At 38.6% G+C, this 18,563-nt stretch overlaps 1 protein-coding gene across 1 annotated transcript in view; it reads left to right on the top strand.

Annotated features, from left to right (window-relative positions):
• The first annotated feature begins 3,739 nt into the window (after positions 1 to 3,739).
• Positions 3,740 to 18,563, top strand: part of PRCC (proline rich mitotic checkpoint control factor) — a 35,228-nt gene continuing 20,404 nt past the window's right edge. Inside the window, exon 1 of the mRNA XM_051993762.1 lies at positions 3,740 to 5,771. Within this exon, the coding sequence (XP_051849722.1) occupies positions 5,301 to 5,771 (471 nt within the window). The 5' untranslated portion in view covers positions 3,740 to 5,300. The remainder of the gene's footprint in view (positions 5,772 to 18,563) is intronic.

Genomic DNA, 18,563 nt, shown 5'->3' with positions numbered 1-18,563 from the left:
ATTGAACACCAAATAGATAGTTTTGATTATATTAAAAAGTTTTTGTAAAAACAAAACTAATGCAGATAAGATTAGAAGGGAAGCAATCAGATGGGAAAACATTTTTACACTCAAAGGTTCTGAAAAAAGCCTCATTTCTAAAATATATAGAGAATTGACATGGATTTGTAAGAATTCAAGGCACTTTCCAATTGATAAAAGGTCAAAGGATATGAACAGATAATTTTCAGATGAAGAAACTGAAACTATTTCTAATCATATGAAAAGCTGTTCCAAATCACTATTAATCAGAGAAATGCACATTAAGATAACTCTGAGATACCACTACTCATCTCCCAGATTGGCTAAATTGACAGAAAAAGATAATGATGAATGTTGGAGGGGAAGTGGGAAAACTGGGACATTGTTGATGGAATTGTGAACAGATCCAACCATTCTGGAGAGCAATTGGGAACTATGCTCAAGAAGTTATCAAACTGTTCATAGCCTTTGACCCAGCAGTGTTTCTACTGGAATTATATCCCAAAAAGATCTTAAAGGAAGGAAAGGGACCCACATGTGCAAAAATGTTTGTGGCAGCCCTTTTTAGAGTGGCAAGAAACTGGAAACTGAATGGATGTCCATCAATTGGAGAATGGCTGAATAAGTGATGGTATATGAATATTATGGAATATTATTGTTCTGTAAGAAATGACTAAGTGGATGATTTCAGAGAGGTCTAGAGAGACTTACATGAATTGATGCTAAGTAAAATGAGCAGAATCAGGAGATCATTATACATGGCAACAAGATTATGTGATGAACAATTCTGATAGATATGGCTCTCTTCAACAATGAGATGATTCAAACCACTTCCAAATGTTTAGTGATGAACAGAGCCATCTACATCTAGAGAGAGGACCATGGAAGTGAATGTGGTTTACAACATAGCATTTTCACTCTTTTTGTTGTTTGCTCACATTTTATTTCGCTTCTCTCTCTCTCTTTACTGGATTGATTTGATTTTTCTTATGCAGCATGATAATTGTATAAATATGTATGCATATATTCAAGTTAGCATATATTTCTACCATGTTTAATATATAGTGGACTACTTGCCAATAGTGTGGCATAACTATTGCCAGGGTTTGGGGGAAGGGAGGGGAAATTGGAACGCAAGGTTTTGCAAGGCCTAATGTTGAAAAATTGTCCTTGCATATGTTTTGAAAAATAAAAAGCTTTAATAAAGAGAAAACACACACACACACACACACGAATTTGAATGCTATACCATTTGGTGCATATATGTTTAGTACTAATATTATTTTCATTGTCTATTTTTACCATTAGTAAGATGTAGTTGTTTTTGTTTTGTTTTGTTGTTGTTTTGCTTTTTCTTGGTCTGATATCAGGATTGCTACCTCTGCATTCTGTTTTTGTTTTTACTTCAGCTGAAGCATAATATATTCTGCTCCATCCTTTTCTCTTTCTCCTGTGTCTCTGCTTCAGATGTATTTTTTGTAAATAACATATTGTAGAATTCTGTTTTTTAATTCACTGAGCTATCTCCTGTTTTATAGGAATGCTCATCCCATTTACATTCACAATTATGAATACTATGTATTTCCTTTCATCCTATTTTCCCTTTCCCCTCTCCCTCCCCCTCATATTCATTTCTCTCTTTCTCCCCTTCCTCTCTTCTTTTACCAGTGTTTTGTTTTTGACCACTGCCTCCTTTAATCTTATCTCCCTTCTCTCAACCCCTCCCCTAACTTTTCTTTGTGCCTTCCCTTCCTACTGCCTTTAGTGTAAGATAGACATCTTTATCCACTTGAATGTTTTTGTAATTCCCTTTCTGAGTCAAATCCAACAAGATTAAGGTTCAAACAATGCTCAACTCCTCCCTTCTTTCTACTGTAATAGGTCTTTTACGATTTTTCATTTGATATAATTTACCCCATTCTGCCTTCCCCTTTTCTCTTCTCCCAGTACAATTTTTCACCTCTTACTTTATTTAATCATCATATCAAAACCAACTTATGTTCACACCCTCTACTTAAGTATACTCCTTCTAACTGTCCTAATAGAGATATAGTTCTTAAGAGTTACAAGTATCACCTTTTCATGTAGGGATATAAACATTTTAACCATATTAAATAACATAGTTTTTTTTTTTTTTTTTCCTTTCCTATTTACCTTTTCATGCTTTTCTTGAGTCTTGTATTTGAAGGTCAAATTTTCTGTTTAATTCTGGTCTTTTCATAGTGACTGGGGTGAAACCGTGTCCCCTTTAATCCATAAAATAATCACTCTGAAATTGTATCCCCTTTAATTCAGGGTCTCCCAGACTCCAGAGAGTCTAGGAGAAGGCATATTTTCCAGACAAACCTTTTCCTAAGATATGCAGCTTCATTCAACTGGCGATCTTGGGCAAATCACCTCCCAATAATCTTTTGGCTAGCTGGATTCCCATTCAAGAAATTTCAAATTCTGGGAAAAAACCTTCAAAGTGATTTTCATTCAGTTGAGAGATCTTGATCCGATACTGAGTGGTTGAAACTCCAAGATAAGTTTGGAGCCTGGGAGCATTGGCTCTCTTTTCAACTGGGAATTTTAATTTCAGACTTCTAAAAAGGACAATTCTAAACTCATATCTTTCTAGAAGTCTGGAGTAGGAATATGCTTTTGCCAAGGGACCTCTCCTCTTGGCACAGCTGCCTACCAGAACTCTTGCCCCACTGTGAAGACATTCTCTTCTCAGTGCTAACCTTCATTTCCCTAACAGGACTTTGCCACTCACAAGTCTGCCTTCATAGCAAAGCTGACTCCTCAGTGCCAATAAAACTTCCCTTTGCCATTCAAACTTTTTGGGTTCATGTATTCTTTTCACATCACACCTGCGCCTCTGATCAAGGAAAGGAATTCCCACAACTCTCTGTACTGCCACTAGAACAGCATCAATAGAAAAACCTAAAAGTTCCCTATTTCATTGAATATTCATTTTTTTCCCCTGGAAAATTATGCTCAATTCTGCTAGTTAATTTTTGGTTGTCATATAAGTTCCTTTGCCTTATAGAATTTCATATTCCAAGTCTCATAATCCTTTAAAACATAAAAGCTGTGGTTCTTTGATATTAGAATTGTTTCTTTGTGGATGCTTACATTATTTTCTTTTTGACTTAATGAGTATATATATATATTTATATATTTAATCTTCGTTACTGGCTTTCCCTATCCCATATGTATTAATTTTATTTTCACCTCATAATTAGATAACTTAGTTGTTAGAGTAATACATTTAAATCATACCTCTGACCTTGCTAGCTATATGAACACAGGCAAGTTACTTAATCTCTGTATCCCTATTTCCTCATCTGTAAAATGATGATAATAATAGCACCTATTTCATAGATTTGTTGTGAGAATCATATAAGATAGTGTATTTAAAGTGCTATATAAATACTAATGTTAGAGCAGTTAGGTGGCTATTACATAAAGAACCAGGTCTGGAGTCAGAAGACCTATCTTCCAGAGTTCGAATTTGGCTTCAAACTTACAGCTACGTGACCTTGATCAAGTCACTTAATCCTGTTTGCCTCAGTTTCCTTCCTGGAAAAGGAAATGACAAACTGCTTGTGTTTTTGCTGAGAAAACTCCAAATGGGGTCACAAAGAGTTGGACAAGACTGAACAACAATATTATTTGCAAAGGCTTTCCAATTTTATATAATCAAAATTATCTTTTTTCTTTTTTTTTTGCAATTCTTTTGCAATTGCCTCTCTTCATTATTCAATTAAGAATTCATTTCCTACCCAGTTGTAAAAAGTATAAGATCAACTTGTCTTCAAATTCTTTCATGGTGTGATCTAGTCTTACATTCATTTTGAATTTATTTTGGAATATAGTGTAATATGCTGGCCCAAGCTTAGTTTCTGCCAAATTGCTTGCTAGTTTCCCAGTATTTCTTAATAAAATAGGGAGTTCCTTTCCAAGTAATTTGTACTTTCAGAGGAAAGATTTCTTAACTATTTTAACCTATCCCAAAGTTTTGTTATGTTAGACATTTTCAAACAGCGGCTGGATGAGCATTGTCAGAGATATACAGAAGAATCTTGCCCAGGAATTAGTTGAATTACACGGTCTTTTCTGACCATGGTATCCCATCATCAGTGTTCCATCTGAAGACAGCTTTGCTCCGGAAAGCCAACAGGTGAACTCCAAGCTGGAGAAGAAGATACTTCCCTGGCCCAGTAGCAGAGAAGGGGAGAGAGAAGAGGGCTTCGAAGGCAAATTTGAATTTTTGGCCCCTTTCCAGGGAGGACGGAAGGAAGCTTGGAAACTTTCCTCTGGCCTGAGTTGTGGTTTAAGGTAGGAGGCTATTGAAGATCGGGTTGGGATTTGGGGTGGAATGATGAGCTCGAAGAGGGCAAGACCAGACACTGCTGCGGATATTGTATTTTCCATCTTATTTCAAAATTATAAAGGAATAGTTTTCGGCCATCTCCCTTTTGGACTTCTTTCGGGTCAAGAATGTGATTTCAGGTCACCACGCCGGCACCTAATACCGGTATCTTTGAGGGACTCTTGAGCCCGGGACTTACGGGATAAGAATAGAAACAAGGCTGTAGCATTTAATTAAACCTGGTTACTGTCCCTTTAAATAACCTTCCCGAGTCCTCCAAATTCCCACAAACTCCTCTCCTTCCTAGTACCACTGCACAATTACCCAGAGTTAAACAAATTTCCCACAAGTCTAAGCTGCAGAATCCGCAATTTTCCCAAAGTGAGTACTACAGGTCCCGAGATGCTCCCGAACACAAGTAGCGATCACTGCGATGTTCTTTGGGAATTGTAGTCCTGTCGGAGGCGCCAAAGCAAGGAAACTACTCATCCCAAGTTCCCCCGCGCCGGAGGCGGGTTCTGCTTTCCGTCCAACCCTCACCTCCAAACTCCACCTCCCGCCGTGCCCCGCGCCGAATCACAGGAGGCGACGGAGGGGACTTTCGCCAAGGTGGCTGCTGGGAGCTGTAGTATTAGAGCGGTGAGGCGAGGGGGAGGCGGAGTGACTCGGCGGCCATTACTTGTGTGGAGCTGCCCGGGACCGGGAGCCCAAGCTAAGAGGGAGGCCTTAATCTTGTAGGGACGCAACCGCAGCCATGGGCTCCCGCCGAGGCTAGGCCTCGGAGAGCGGAGCAGGCGGGTCCTCCCGCCTCCTGTCCCGCCCCGCCTCGCGGTGGGGCCCGCTAGGCCTCTGTGTGTCCCCGGCCTCGATTAGGCCGCTCCTTCCGGCAAGGGCACCCCGGAGGCGGGAGGGCAGCGCCATGTCTCTAGTCGCCTACGCCAGCAGCGAAGAGAGCGAGCCGGATGAAGCGGAGCCTGAGGAGGAGGCGGCCGCCTCTGCCCCGGCTGCTGGACCCAGCCTGGGAGGCCTCTTCGCCTCCCTCCCCCCACCCAAGGGTCCTGCCCTGCTGCCCCCACCTCCCCAGCTGCTGCCCCCGGCCTTCCCCCCGCCGCTGCTGCTTCCCCCGCCGCCGGCCGGAGACCCCCGGCTGCAGCCCCCGCCCCCGCTGCCCTTCGGCCTGGGGGGCTTCCCTCCGCCCCCGGGTCTTAGTTTGGCCGAGGCTGCGGGAGTGGGCGAGGGACTGGGGCTCGGGCTGCCCCTACCGCGGGCCCCAGGCCTCAACCTGCCCCCTCCGATCGGCGGCGCCGGGCCCCCTCTGGGGCTCCCCAAGCCAAAGAAGAGGACTACGGAGCCGGTGCGGATCGCGGCCCCCGAGCTGCACCTGGGAGATGTGAGTAGCCGCAGCGCGCTCCCGCCCCGCCCCCAGAGCCGCCCGCTCGGCCGGGCTCTGGGCTGCGAGTGGGGGCCGCCTCCTCCGTCAGATCCCCCAAAGTTAGGGCGACGTGCAATTGCACTTTTTCTTAAATTGGGCCTCTCCTGTAAGGGTCCGGCCGATCCCGGTCTCACGACGGACGTCCGGACACCGCTCCCGCTGCAGTCTGTGCCTCCTCGCCCCTGGGCCTGTGCCCCTCAGGGAGGCCGAGAGAGGGAGCAGACTCTCGAGTTCTGTGCCCGGGTGGGGGTCAGGGCTTCCGACACTGCGCCTTTCTTTCCCAGACTCTGTGAGTTTCAGTTATGAGCTTTGCTGCCCATTCAGCGTCCGGGGAAAAGGTGTGCTGCTGCACGAGCACCTGCGAACCGGGACTGCCTTCTCCGTGTGTATAATTTCCCTCTTCCCTGTATACCCAGGGAGGCTGTCTGACACTGGAGCTTCCTGGCTTCTGTCTCACTCGTGCTCAGTGCCTTCTCTTCTGTCGGAACAGCCGAACACTCACGTAGAGGTGGGCTTACCTGCTCTTCCTGGGCTAAGGACTTTAGAAAGGAGTTGAGGGATTTCCCTGAAGCTCGTCTCTAACTTTCTCAACTGATTTCTTCTTTTCCCCTGTCCTGATTTGTTGACTAGTTCCATGGCTGGCATGTTATACTGATTCTCAGAGTGGCTAATTCTTTTCTCCCGCAAATTTTCACCTTTTCCCCTCTCTTCCTACAGATCACCAACAACCCAGGTGTTGTTCCTATTACGGGTGCTCTTCAGGAAGGAGTTCACTAAGTCTTTCATTAGGTTCGGTATTTTGAGTTGAAAGCTGACAGAAATGACTTTGTGATACTTTGAAGGAGCTTGTCCCTTCCTACAAAGGGGAAGGACTTGCATGAGACAGAGAAAAACAAGATCCCCATTTTTTTGCTTATGTACCTACTATGGTCTTAGTCTTAAGGGACATGTAGGTGATGAATTGGAAGAAGTCACTTTGAAGCAGTTAGATTTCTACAGTGATAAATAGAAAAGCATTTGTAATTCTGGGTAGGAATGATAAAGCTGATGAGCCAGATGAAGAGAGATAGACCCTCTGTGGATTCTTTTTCCATTTAAACAAAATCCTTCTCTTCCCACCTTTCCTCCCTACCCCCCCCCCCCCCAATGCCCTAAAAAGAAATGAAGAAAACAAACAAACAAACAAAGGCCTCCCAACAAGCAATTTTGTGTAGCCAAGCAAAACAAATTCCCACATTGGCCATGTCTGTGAAACAAAAATGACTCAGTTTGGAATTGTGTCCAAAACACTGTGTCAGGAGGAGAAGGTAGCATGTTTTACTAGTATGTTTCATCATCCTCTGGACTCATGAGTTGTTATTTCGTGGGGTGGGCCTTATTACATTAGATGTTTTTTCTCCTTTTTCAAAGTTTTTAAAATTAAATAATTTTCTTAATAGAAATATTCTTTTACTCTCCACTTACCCTTTTCTCTATTGAAGGAAGAAAGCCTTGCTTACAAACATGCATAGTCAAACAAAACAAATTCCACTGTTGACCATCTCCAAAAAATTAGTTCTCAAGCTGCACTCTTAAGTGTCCTCTCTGACTGGAGGTGGGTAGCATGTTCCATCATGAGTTCTCTGGCATTGTGTAGCTCAGAATTCCCAAGACTTTCAAAATGGATTATCTTTATAAAATTGCTATTACTGTATTGTTCTGCTCATTTCATTCTGCCCCAGTTTAGAAACTATATCCTTCATCATTTCTTACTGCAGAATAATTGCCTTGTGGTCATAAACTGCTTACTTGCTCCCCCATTTTTAAAGTTGATGGACATCCCATTGCTTTCTAGTTCTTTACCATTACAAAATGAACTGCTCTAAGTATATGCATGTAGGAACTTTCCCTTGTTAATCTCTTTGGGGCATGGGCCCAGGGTATTGCTAGATCAAAGATCATACACGGTTTAATGACTTAATGAGGCAGAATTCCGAATTGCTATAGATATTTTTGTACATATTGGTCCTTTTCTTCTTTTTTTGACCTCTTTGAGATGTAGAGCTGATAGTTGTATTATTGAGTCAAAGGGTTTGTTTACACAGCTCTATAATTTGGGAGGCATAATTCCAAATTGTTTGCCAGTATGATAGGATTAATTCACATCTCCACTAACAGTGCATTAATGTACCTTTTTCTTCACAGCCCCTCCAGGATTTGTTATTTCTCATAGTAACTACTAATCCTGATGGATGTGATATAGAACAACTTCCTTTTGTGGACTTTAATTTAGTAATCTTTTTTTCCCCTGTTTTATTTTTGATATAACAAACATTTATTTTCACTCTTATTCATCTCCCCTATTTAAAAGAAAAAAATTAAAACAAAACCCTTGTAACAAATACATAACAAATTTGTATCATCAAACAAAACTGTTTCCTACATTATCCGCCATGTCCAAAAACATGTCTCTTTCTGAATATTGAATCTATAAGAAGGTGGGTAAGATAAATCATCAGACTTTTGCAATCATGGTTGGTCACTTCATTGATCATAATTCTTAATTCTTTTAAAGTTGTTTGTGTTTAGATAATGTTAGTGTTGTATGAATTGTTCTGCTTCCACTCATTTCACTTTGCATCAGTCTTAAGTTTTTTTCAGGTTTCTCTGATCTTCTCTCATTTCTTACAACACAATATTCATCACATTCATATACCATATTTTTAATTCCATCTGACAAACATTTACTAAGAATTTACTGTATGGTGGACTTCTAGGAGTTAGTGAAGGTACACAAATTTAATTACAACATGATCCTGTTCTTGTGTAATTTATATTCTTAAAAGTCAGAGCTTCTTAAACTTTTTCCATTCATGACCCCTTTTCACCTGAGAAACTTTTGCTTGACCCAGGGTATATAGATAGGTATATAAAAGTGGTATACAATCGAATATTCACTGATAATAAATCATAATTTTATGACCCCCCCATTCAGTCATGTGACCCCATATGGGTTCTCAATCCATAATTTTAAGAAACTTTGTTATAAAATATAAGATACACAGACAACTTTCCTGTAAAATATAACTGTTTTATAGGAGTGTTAAAATTAAAATATCTCTGAAGGGAAGGAATATGGGTAAGCTTCAGGAAGTTTAATTTTTAGCTAAGTGTATTAATACAATGCCTGTGAAAAGGGTAGAAAAATGTGGACTAGATGATAGTATAATGAGATGGATTTGAAACTCTGAATGAATGGACTCTGTCAGTAATGGTTTCTTGTCAGCTTGTCAGTTCACCATTGGAGTGGCTCAGGGATCTGTTCTTTGTCCTTTTTAACTTTTTTATCAGTCACTTAAGAGAAAGTCATAGATAGCCTGCTCATCCAGATTTGTAGATGATACAAGGCTAACTTGCTACATGATTGAGTCAGGATTCACAATTAACTTAATAGGCTAGAACATTTGGCTGAATCTAATCAAAAGAAATTTTATAGATAAGTGTAAAATCTTACATTTGACTTAAATCCCTTCACAAATATAATATAGAGGAGGCTTGTTTAGTCAGCAGTTTGTGTGAAAAAGATCAGAGGGTTTTAGTGGACTGTTATCTGTGAGGCAAGCTTATGAGTCAGTTATTTGGCAGCCAAAAATATAATTTACATGAGCTGCTAGTACTACCGGACTGTGCCCCAGTCAAACCACTTAAGTATTATTTTGTTTATTTCTGGCCATCACATAATAAGGAATTACAGAATCACAGAAGGAATAGGGCAGTGAAGGACTTTTTAGTCCATATCATATGAACATTAGATGAAGGAGCTTAGCTTAGAAAAACTGCTCTTGGAGAAGTTGTGAAAACTTTTAAAACATTTGAACTGATGGTGTGTGAAGAGGCATCAGACTTGTTCTGTTTGACTCCAGAAGGCAGAAGCTGGAGCAGTGGATGGTAAAAGTTACGGAGAGGCTGACTTAGGCTTGATGATAGGAAAAAACTTCCCAGTGATCAGAGTTGTCCCAGAGTGGGACAGCAGCCTGGAGAAGTGATTTTGTCCCCACTTGGAGCTCTTGCGGCAGAAGCTGGCTGGCCCCTTGTTGGGTATGTTAGTGACTGCGGAGCCAGGGAGATCACCAGACCAGGGTGCTCCTGGAACAGATGCCTTAGGCAGGCAGCTCTTGAGTGGTGTGGCTGGGGGTGAGAGTAATAAAGACCATCCAGCAAGAATCCAGAGAATCCACTTGTCTCTGAATAGGAGCTGAGCTTCCTAATTTTCATTTGTTACCCATTGATGGTAACTCATCTCAGATCAATGATCTTTCACTTTCATTTTAAAGAGAAGAATTCTGACATTGAAATATATCTATATACCCTTAAACATTTTCCCTTTTGAGGCTTTTTTGGCTTCCTTTCTTGGCAGTAGAGTGCACTTGTCAGAAGTGCCACTAGAGGGCGGACCAGGGGCAGGGAGGAGGAGGGAAAGCTTACACCCCATTGGCTCTGGTTCTTCAGGGGAACTTAACCAGCTATTTGGTAAATCCCGAGTGCGGAGACTGATTCTAGTCTCTTTCCAGTGTATTAGCAACTACTCTTTGCAGGCACAGGCGGTACTGGAACAGATTTAAAACAGTTTCTGCTATCAGGCTATGTGATCATGGGGGTAATGCTTCCCACAGGTCTGGTGTAGAAAGTATTTTAAACTTTATGAAGGTGAGTTGTTATTACTATAGTAAACTATTTTACTTTGCAAATTTTATGAGTTTCTTCTTCGGCTCTACTTGATAACCAGATTTCTGTGTCAAAGTCCCGGATGGAAGAAAACAAGATCCAAATAAAAAGTGTTTACAACTACATTGTAAAGCCAAATACTACAGTGTGAGGGGCCTCAGTGGCCATTGAAATAGTTCACCTAAATGGAAGAATTTTTACTATAAGGTGTCTGGTGAGCACTTGTTCTAGCCTCTATTTGAAGACCTCTATGGGGAGGGAACTTACCCTCTCAAGGTAGCCCCTTCCGCTTTTGGTAAGAAGGGCAGCTAGTACATAAAGTACTGGGCTTGAAATCAGGAAGACTCATGTTCATTAGTTCAAATCCAGCCTCGACAATTTCTGGCTATGTCACCCTGGGCAAGTCACTTTACTCAGTTTGCTTCAATTCCTTATTTATAAAATGAGGTAGAGAAGGAAATAGCAAATCATTCCAGTATCTTGACAAGAAAATCTCCAAATGCGATCATGAAGTCAGATATGACTAAAAATGATTAAACAGCAAAATTGTTGGGAAGTTTTTTGAGATATTAAGCCTAAATTTTCCTCTTTGCAACTTTTATCCTTTATTCCTTGTTCTGAACTCTTAGGTCAAACAGGACAAATTTAATCACTTCTTCATATGCCAGCCCTTCAGATACTTAGACAGGTATTGTGCTATCTTATTGTCTTTTCGTCTTCAGGTTAAATATGTCCAGTTCTTATTACCCATGTGTAAATTTGCTATGGCTTTCTTTATCCCATAGTGCTGCCTTTAGCTTAATTCCCTTTGACTCTTATTTTGGGGTTCTTAGAGAATGGAAATTTATTTTGAGATTAGCATTAAAAACTATTTTTATGTATTTTATATAAAATTTATATATAATTTGTAATGTATGCTCCTGCATACATTATACCATTTAGTACTCTGTGTTCATCCTTAGATTTTATATCTATTTCTTTTTATTTGAAATTCATACTGATTCTAAAAGCAAGTAAGAGTTTTGGGCTTATCTGGATTTAGATCTGCTTCTGGAACAGTGCAAACAATCAAACTTTGTAATGAGTGTTTGTGTTTATTTGTAAATTTCAGATATCTTAGCCAGGCCTTTAATGTATTGAAATAATTAAAACTTATCTGTAGTTTAGGATTCTGTAAGGTTCCTCTGTGGTTCCACCAGAAAGTAGAATGACAAACAAATAGAAAGATTAGAAAGGAAAAGGTTTGGACCAGAGATGAAAAAGAATAAAAGATGAATTTTAGAGAAGTAGCTAAGAAATCCTGAATTGAAGTAAGAAGACTAAGGTACAGATTCAGGAGATGCCTGAAACCAAATGGCAAAATAATAAAATATATGGTGAATCTCTTAATTGAGATGATAGCATAGAGGAGTATAGTTGGAGTTCTTAGGGTCTATTGTTAGCCTTTATTTCCTCTCTGGCCCTTGGCGATGAAGATTGCTTTTTGGAGAGGATGCCTTAAAGAGCAAGACCTGGAAAGATAAAGAGAGATTGGTCATGGGGAATGAAGCTCTGATAGATTCATTTATCCCACTGGACTTAGCTTAATAGACAGTGTCTGTTTCCACTCCTGCTCTGTGTCTGTGTCTGTCACTTTTTTTTAATTTATTTTTTTTCTGGTTATACATGTATATTAACTTTTTAAATACATATTCTTTACGAATCATGTCGGGAGAGAAAAATCCGAACAAAAGAGGAAAACCACAAGAAAGAAAACAAAAATGATAGTATGTGTTGATTTACATTCAATCTCCATAGTTCTCTTTCTGGATGCAGATGGTGTTTTCTATCTAAAGTTTATTGGGACTGCCTTAGATCGCCGAACCATAGGCCGACTGCCAGGACCTGATACTTTCTCCTGGCCCTTTTGTCTTTGTCAGGTCTCTGTATCTGCCACCTCTGTAGTTCTGACCTACATGGATTGCTGTTGCACATATGACTGGCAGAAACTCAGGAGTTTCCACAACTTCTCATTAAATAAGTTTTAAATCTCACAACTCCTAGAAGGTCTTGACTTTTTTTTTTTTTTTTTGGTGGAGGCAATTGGGGTTAAGTGACTTGCCCAGGATCACACAGCTCCGAAATGTTAGATATCTGAGACCAGATTTGAACTCAGGTTCTCCTGACTTCAGGGTTGGTGCTCTATCCACTGCTCCACCTAGCTGCCCCTGAAGGTTGTAACTTTTAAATTGCATCTGATCTGCTGTAGGACACTCCTAGACCAGTTCTTTGAGGGTGCAGAATGAACAGTTATCACTTAGTCTTCATTATTTTATTAAAATAACTGAATAACTCGTTGCTAAGCCTTCACTCTGCTTCTTTTTAGTTTTAAGTCATGCCTCCACATGACCAGAAATGCTCAGAAAGCATTTCTTTTCTTTCTTTTTTAAAGGACAATTGATCTGGGGAGAAGGTGAAGGGACAGGAAGGCATCAATTGTTGCCAGTAACAGTGACAAAGGTACTAGCTTTTTCTTTACCTTTGAGGTATCCCATTGTTGTTGTTCAGTCATGTCTAACTTTTTTTTTTTTTTTTTTTAATTTGAGGCACTTGGGGTTAAGTTACTTGTCCAAGGTCACATAACTAGAAAGTGTTAAATGTCTGAGGTGGAATTTGAACTCAGGTCCTCCCGATTTCAGGGCCAGTGCTCTGTCCACTGCACCATTTAGCTGCCCGTGTCTGACTTTTCTTGACCTCATTTTGGGGTTTTCTTGGCAAAGATACTGGAAGGGTTTGCCCTTTTCCTTCTCCAACTCATCTTAACATATGAGGAAACAGGCAAAGTGATTTGCCCAGGATCACATAGCTATTAAGTATCTGAAGCAAGATTTGAATGCAGATTTTCCTGACTCCAAGCTTGCTATCCTGGCTACTGTACCACCTGGTCATGCAGGTCCCTTTCCATTGTTAGGGAGTGCTTTGTTTCTGTAAGTCAGGAGGACTGATTGAATCGAAAGACCAATTTACTCCAATCTTGGCCACTTAATTAAGCTTTGTGACTCTGGACTCAATCTTTCTGATCCTGTTTCCTCATTTGTAAATAAGAATAATACTTGTCACAGAATGATTGTGAGGAAAGTGCTTTATAAGCCTTAAAGCACTATGTAAATTTGAGTTACATAGATCCTCAGATTTGTCCCTTTTTTAAAAAAAATGTGCATTTCAACATCTATAAAAGTTAATTTTCCTTTCTCTTTTGTTAGACAAAGGAAATGGTATTCATGAGAGTACAAGGTAGTTTACTATAGAAAGGATAAAAGTTGAAGAGACAGATTTTAGTTTGATCTAATAACTAAGAGCTATTCAAAAGTGGGCTGCTTGGGGGGAGGAGGGGTGGTAGTAGATCATTTATTGCTAGAAGTTTTAAAACAAGAAGCTGAATGATCATTTGCTAGATATGTTAATTTTTTAGAGGAGAGAGATACATTTTAAAATTTATTTTAAACTTAAATACAGAATGAGAAAAGAAAAAAAAAACACTGCCATGAACATAGCCTGCAGAACATGAGAGGATTCAATATAAAACAATAAATTTCTATCTCAAGAAAATCTATAAAATAAGTACTATATATTGTTTTCAGAACTGCCTAGCTTTTCATTCCTTTCTTCTAGGTTTTCTTTTGTTTTCTGCTGTGAATTTTAAAACTTTTTTCCCCTCCCTCCTAGTTCTCCTCCTAAAAGGCTACAAATAAACTCCCCTATATGTGTGTATAGATATCTATATCTATAAACATCACACATGTATATGTATACTCATGTATATCTATAGATCTGTTATATTTGGGTGTGTAAGACTATACTCTGCTTATTTCCACACGTCATTTGTTTTTCTGAAGGTGGATAGCATCTTCCTTCGTAAAGTTCAAGTCTTGCCACATTTTTCTAAATCAACTAGTTCATCATTTACTACACCACAGTTATATTCCAACTTGATCACATCTTATTTAAGAGATTGTCTATGAAAATTTTTTTTTCAATTTTCTACATTTCATCCACTCTTGGCCACATAGGTTTTATTTATATAACAAAATTTTAATTTAAAATAATTAAAATATTCTTTTTTTTTTTTTTTTTTTTTACTTCAACAGCATTGATTGCTGTTGGTCTGATAGATACTGCCGAGTCTGCTTCTCTTGTAGCTTTTTTTCCCCTGCTTTCTTTGAAGTTCCTGGCCTTTTGTTCTTTCAGATGAAACTTTTAACTCAGTAAGATAATTTTTTTAGTAATTTAATTGAGATGACATTGAATAAATAGATTAGTTAAATAAAATTGTTTTTATTATATTGGCTTTGCCTACCATAATTCCTGTGTCTGTTTTGACAGGTATACTATAAGGTATTTTACATTGTATATTTTTATTTTTAATAGTCTAATACAATATTGAATAATAATGCTGGAAAATAGTGTAGTTTCCCTATTTTTCTCTTGATTAAATCTATTTTAGCTTTAATTTTGTAGAGATCATGATTACTACCCTTGCTTTTTTCTTAACAGAAAAAAAAATTACTCTAGCACTTTATTTTATCTTTGTGTATATTCCTCATTTTTTAGCATTTCCTGAAAACAACATGTTGAATTCAAATTTTTAATCTGCTGTCAGTTTCTAGTTTATGGGTAAATTCATTCCATTCACATTCTAAGCTATAATTGTTATTTTTCTTCCTTCTAATTTTTCCTTAGTCTTCTTTTCACCCTATTCTATCATTACTCCTCTGCTTTACTTTTACCTATTACCTTGCCCTCCTATTTCTCAACCCATCCACCCTTTCAAGAATCCCTTCTTTGTCCTGTCCCTCATCCCATCCACTTTATTTCTGTCTGAATTATATACTCTTGTATATGCTTTTAGATGAATGTTTTTCCTTCTAATTTATTCTTGATGAAAGTAAAGTTCCAGACTATCCATCTTCCCCATCACTGGCTTTTTCTGTATCAATTTTTCCTTTTATGATTGATATGAAATAATTACTCCTTTTTTTCCTCTCCCGATGTATTTTTATTTTTTTTTAAGAATCATCATATACAGTTCAACCCAAACTTTTCTTTCAGACTACCCAAATAATGATAACAGTCATAAGAGTAAACATATTTTCACATGTAAGACGTAAACAATTTGACCTTATTGAGTCCTTTATAATTGGTCCTTAATGTTTATCTTATTTCTCTTAGATGTTATATGTCTAATTTTCCCTTAAGTTTTGCTCTTTTTGTCACAGATATCTGAAAGTCTTTCAGCTTGTTAAATGTCCTTTTTTTTTTTTTTTTCTTTCATTCAGGATTATATTTAACTTTGTGGGGTAATTTACTCTTAGTTGTAACTTCATTTCTTTTGCTCTATTAAATATAATATTCTGAGACCTACTGTCCTTTAATGTAGTAGCTAAGTCTTATGTAATCCTTACTGTAATTCAATGATATTAAAATTTTGTTGTTGTTCTTTCTTCCAATATTTTCTTTTTAACATGAGAGCTTTGAAACTTGGGTATGATATTCCTGTAAGTTTTCCTCCTGGGATCTCTTTTAGGTGATATTCAGTGGATTTTTTTTTTTTTTCCATTTCTACTATGCCTTTTTGTTCTAGAACTTCAGGGCAGTTTTCTTTGATGATTTCTTACAATATTGTATCAAGATTCTTTTTTTTTTTTATTGTAATTTTCAGATAGATTATTCTCATATTATTTCTCCTCCAGATCAGTTGTTTTTCTGATATCAGATATTTTATAAAGGAGAATTTTGCTCAGGTTAAAATTAAACTATATGGTCTTTGATATCTCTTCCAATTGAAAGAGTCTGTGACTTTTAAATTTTTAGAAATTATGTAATATATATTGTAATAGTATTTAAAAATATACTGAATGTTTTTCCCATAATTGACATAAATTTTTTTAGCCCCAGGGAACAGTTTGTGATAAACATATTTGTCACAAGAATTGGAAAAAAAAAAGAATATATTATCTATAGTTGTATTAATGTCCCAAATTTAAATAAACTTGCTTTTCAGTGTCACTTAAAGCTTGATGGATGTCCTATGTTCTGCCTAAGATATTAAATGAAAACTGCATTAATCCTTTCGGAGGAGGGGTAACATAGCTCTCTTCTTATCTGAATGATAATGCAAAAAGAGGGTAGCTAGAAACCAGTCAGAATAGGTAGGTAGAGATAAAGGGATCAAAAGATTGAAGATCTGAGGTTTGATTTCTTGCCCTTTAAATATTTTCCAAAAAAGTAGCTTCTCTTAGTCTGGGAGAAAGGAAAACTTGAGAATATGAAAATGTGTTTGTTAACTAAAAGGCTTGGGACTAGATGAGAATGTAGTTAGCTCAGCAAAGCAGATCTCAGTTGTTGGTTACAAATGTCAGGCCCTGGTGTTTATAGGGGACCCACTGTGTACTGTGAAGAAATCTCAAACTGAGATATAATCTCTGATGTCAGAGCAAAGGGATGGGAGCCAAGAATTTCTGTGTGCATAAATGATAGAAAACTTCCCTGAAGATCTCGTCAGTGTTGGAGAGGTCTATGATAAAGCCTCATCTTTTTTTAGGTAGGGGGATTATGGGGTGACTCTGACTTATTCCAAACCTTCAAACTTGCTTTTCTCTAGGTCCTCTGGGAATCTTTAAAAAGCTCTTTGTTTCTCAGGCTATAGAGCAAATCTGGAGGGAAAATGTATTTCTCCAATGGCTTTGACCTCTAATAACCTATGGGAAAGTAGTTAACATACCAATCATCCCTGTGGATTCCTCCTGCTCTGTGGTTGTATATATTCTTTCTTTGTAAGTGGTTTCAGTTACTTGGGTGAGGTTGTGGGCCAGTCCCCATTGATCTTTCTGGGGGCTGGTCATCTCCATCTGGGGCCAGATGAGAGGAGGTAAAAGAATACATAGTGATAAAATAATCAGAAGACTTATAGCAAGTATTACATTTAGTCGAGAGATGGGAATTGCCAGTTCTCGTCTGGAGGAGAGAGTAAGTCTGACTACTTTGCACAGAGTATCAGCCTCCTTAAATCCTATTTACTCTCAGGCCAAGACATCTTCTTTGCTGGCCCTCTTCAAGAATGAAGGATGAACAACAACAAAGGCTGGAATATGTTTCCAACAAAAATGAATGCATTTGACCCCATTGGTTATTGCTTCCTGAACACTGTATTTTCCCTTTTGGTTCTTCCTGTTGGCCCACTGCTCAGTCATTCACCTCTCTAAATGTGGGTATGGACTAGGTTTAACTTAGCCCTTTTGCTTTATACTTTACTATTTCTTTTGGTAAGCTTATCTGTTCCCAGAGGTTCGGTCATTATTTCTGTGTAGATTATTCCAAAGTTGATTTATCTATCTCTAGTTTCTTCACTGAGCTTCAGTATATTATCTATAACTGCTGGTTGAATATCTCTAGCTGCATGTGCCTCTGGAGATTGAGTTTACTTTTAGCTTTTCTCCAATTTTCCTGTTTTTCTTGATGATATCATCTTCCCTGTCACTCAGATTTGAAACCTATGAGGTATCTGTAACTCTTCTCTCTTGCACTTCTTGTATCTATTTATTCATTAAAGTCCTTTTGATTCTACCACAATATTTCCTCTCTTCATGTTGCCACCACTGATTGAGACCATTATCATTTTTCACTTATACTCTGTCATCGTTGTTTGTCCTTCCTTCTCGAAGAGTTCCATGACATCAGGGAATTCCATGACATGGAAGTGAATTGGATTTAAGGGAGGGAGGCAAGATCACCTGCCTCACTTTTCCCTCACAGAGCCATCTGGATCCAGATATAGATCAGAATGATGCAGTCTATTCTCCACAAAGTTATCAAATTGTCTTCCTAAAGCGTATGCCTATCCATATTACCTTCTCGTATTCCTTTTCCCCCTCCCTCAGTAAACTCCGGTGTTGGCTCCCTCCTACATCCAGGATCAGGTGTAAAATCCTCTGACATCCCCTAGCTCCCTCCTACCTTTTCAGTTGTTGAGCTTCCTTATCTACACCCACATACTCTTCTGTACATCAA

This window comes from Antechinus flavipes, chromosome 4 (genome assembly GCF_016432865.1).
Source record: "Antechinus flavipes isolate AdamAnt ecotype Samford, QLD, Australia chromosome 4, AdamAnt_v2, whole genome shotgun sequence".
NCBI classification, from domain to species: Eukaryota; Metazoa; Chordata; class Mammalia; order Dasyuromorphia; family Dasyuridae; genus Antechinus; species Antechinus flavipes.
This window is presented reverse-complemented; position numbering and strand designations above follow the sequence as displayed.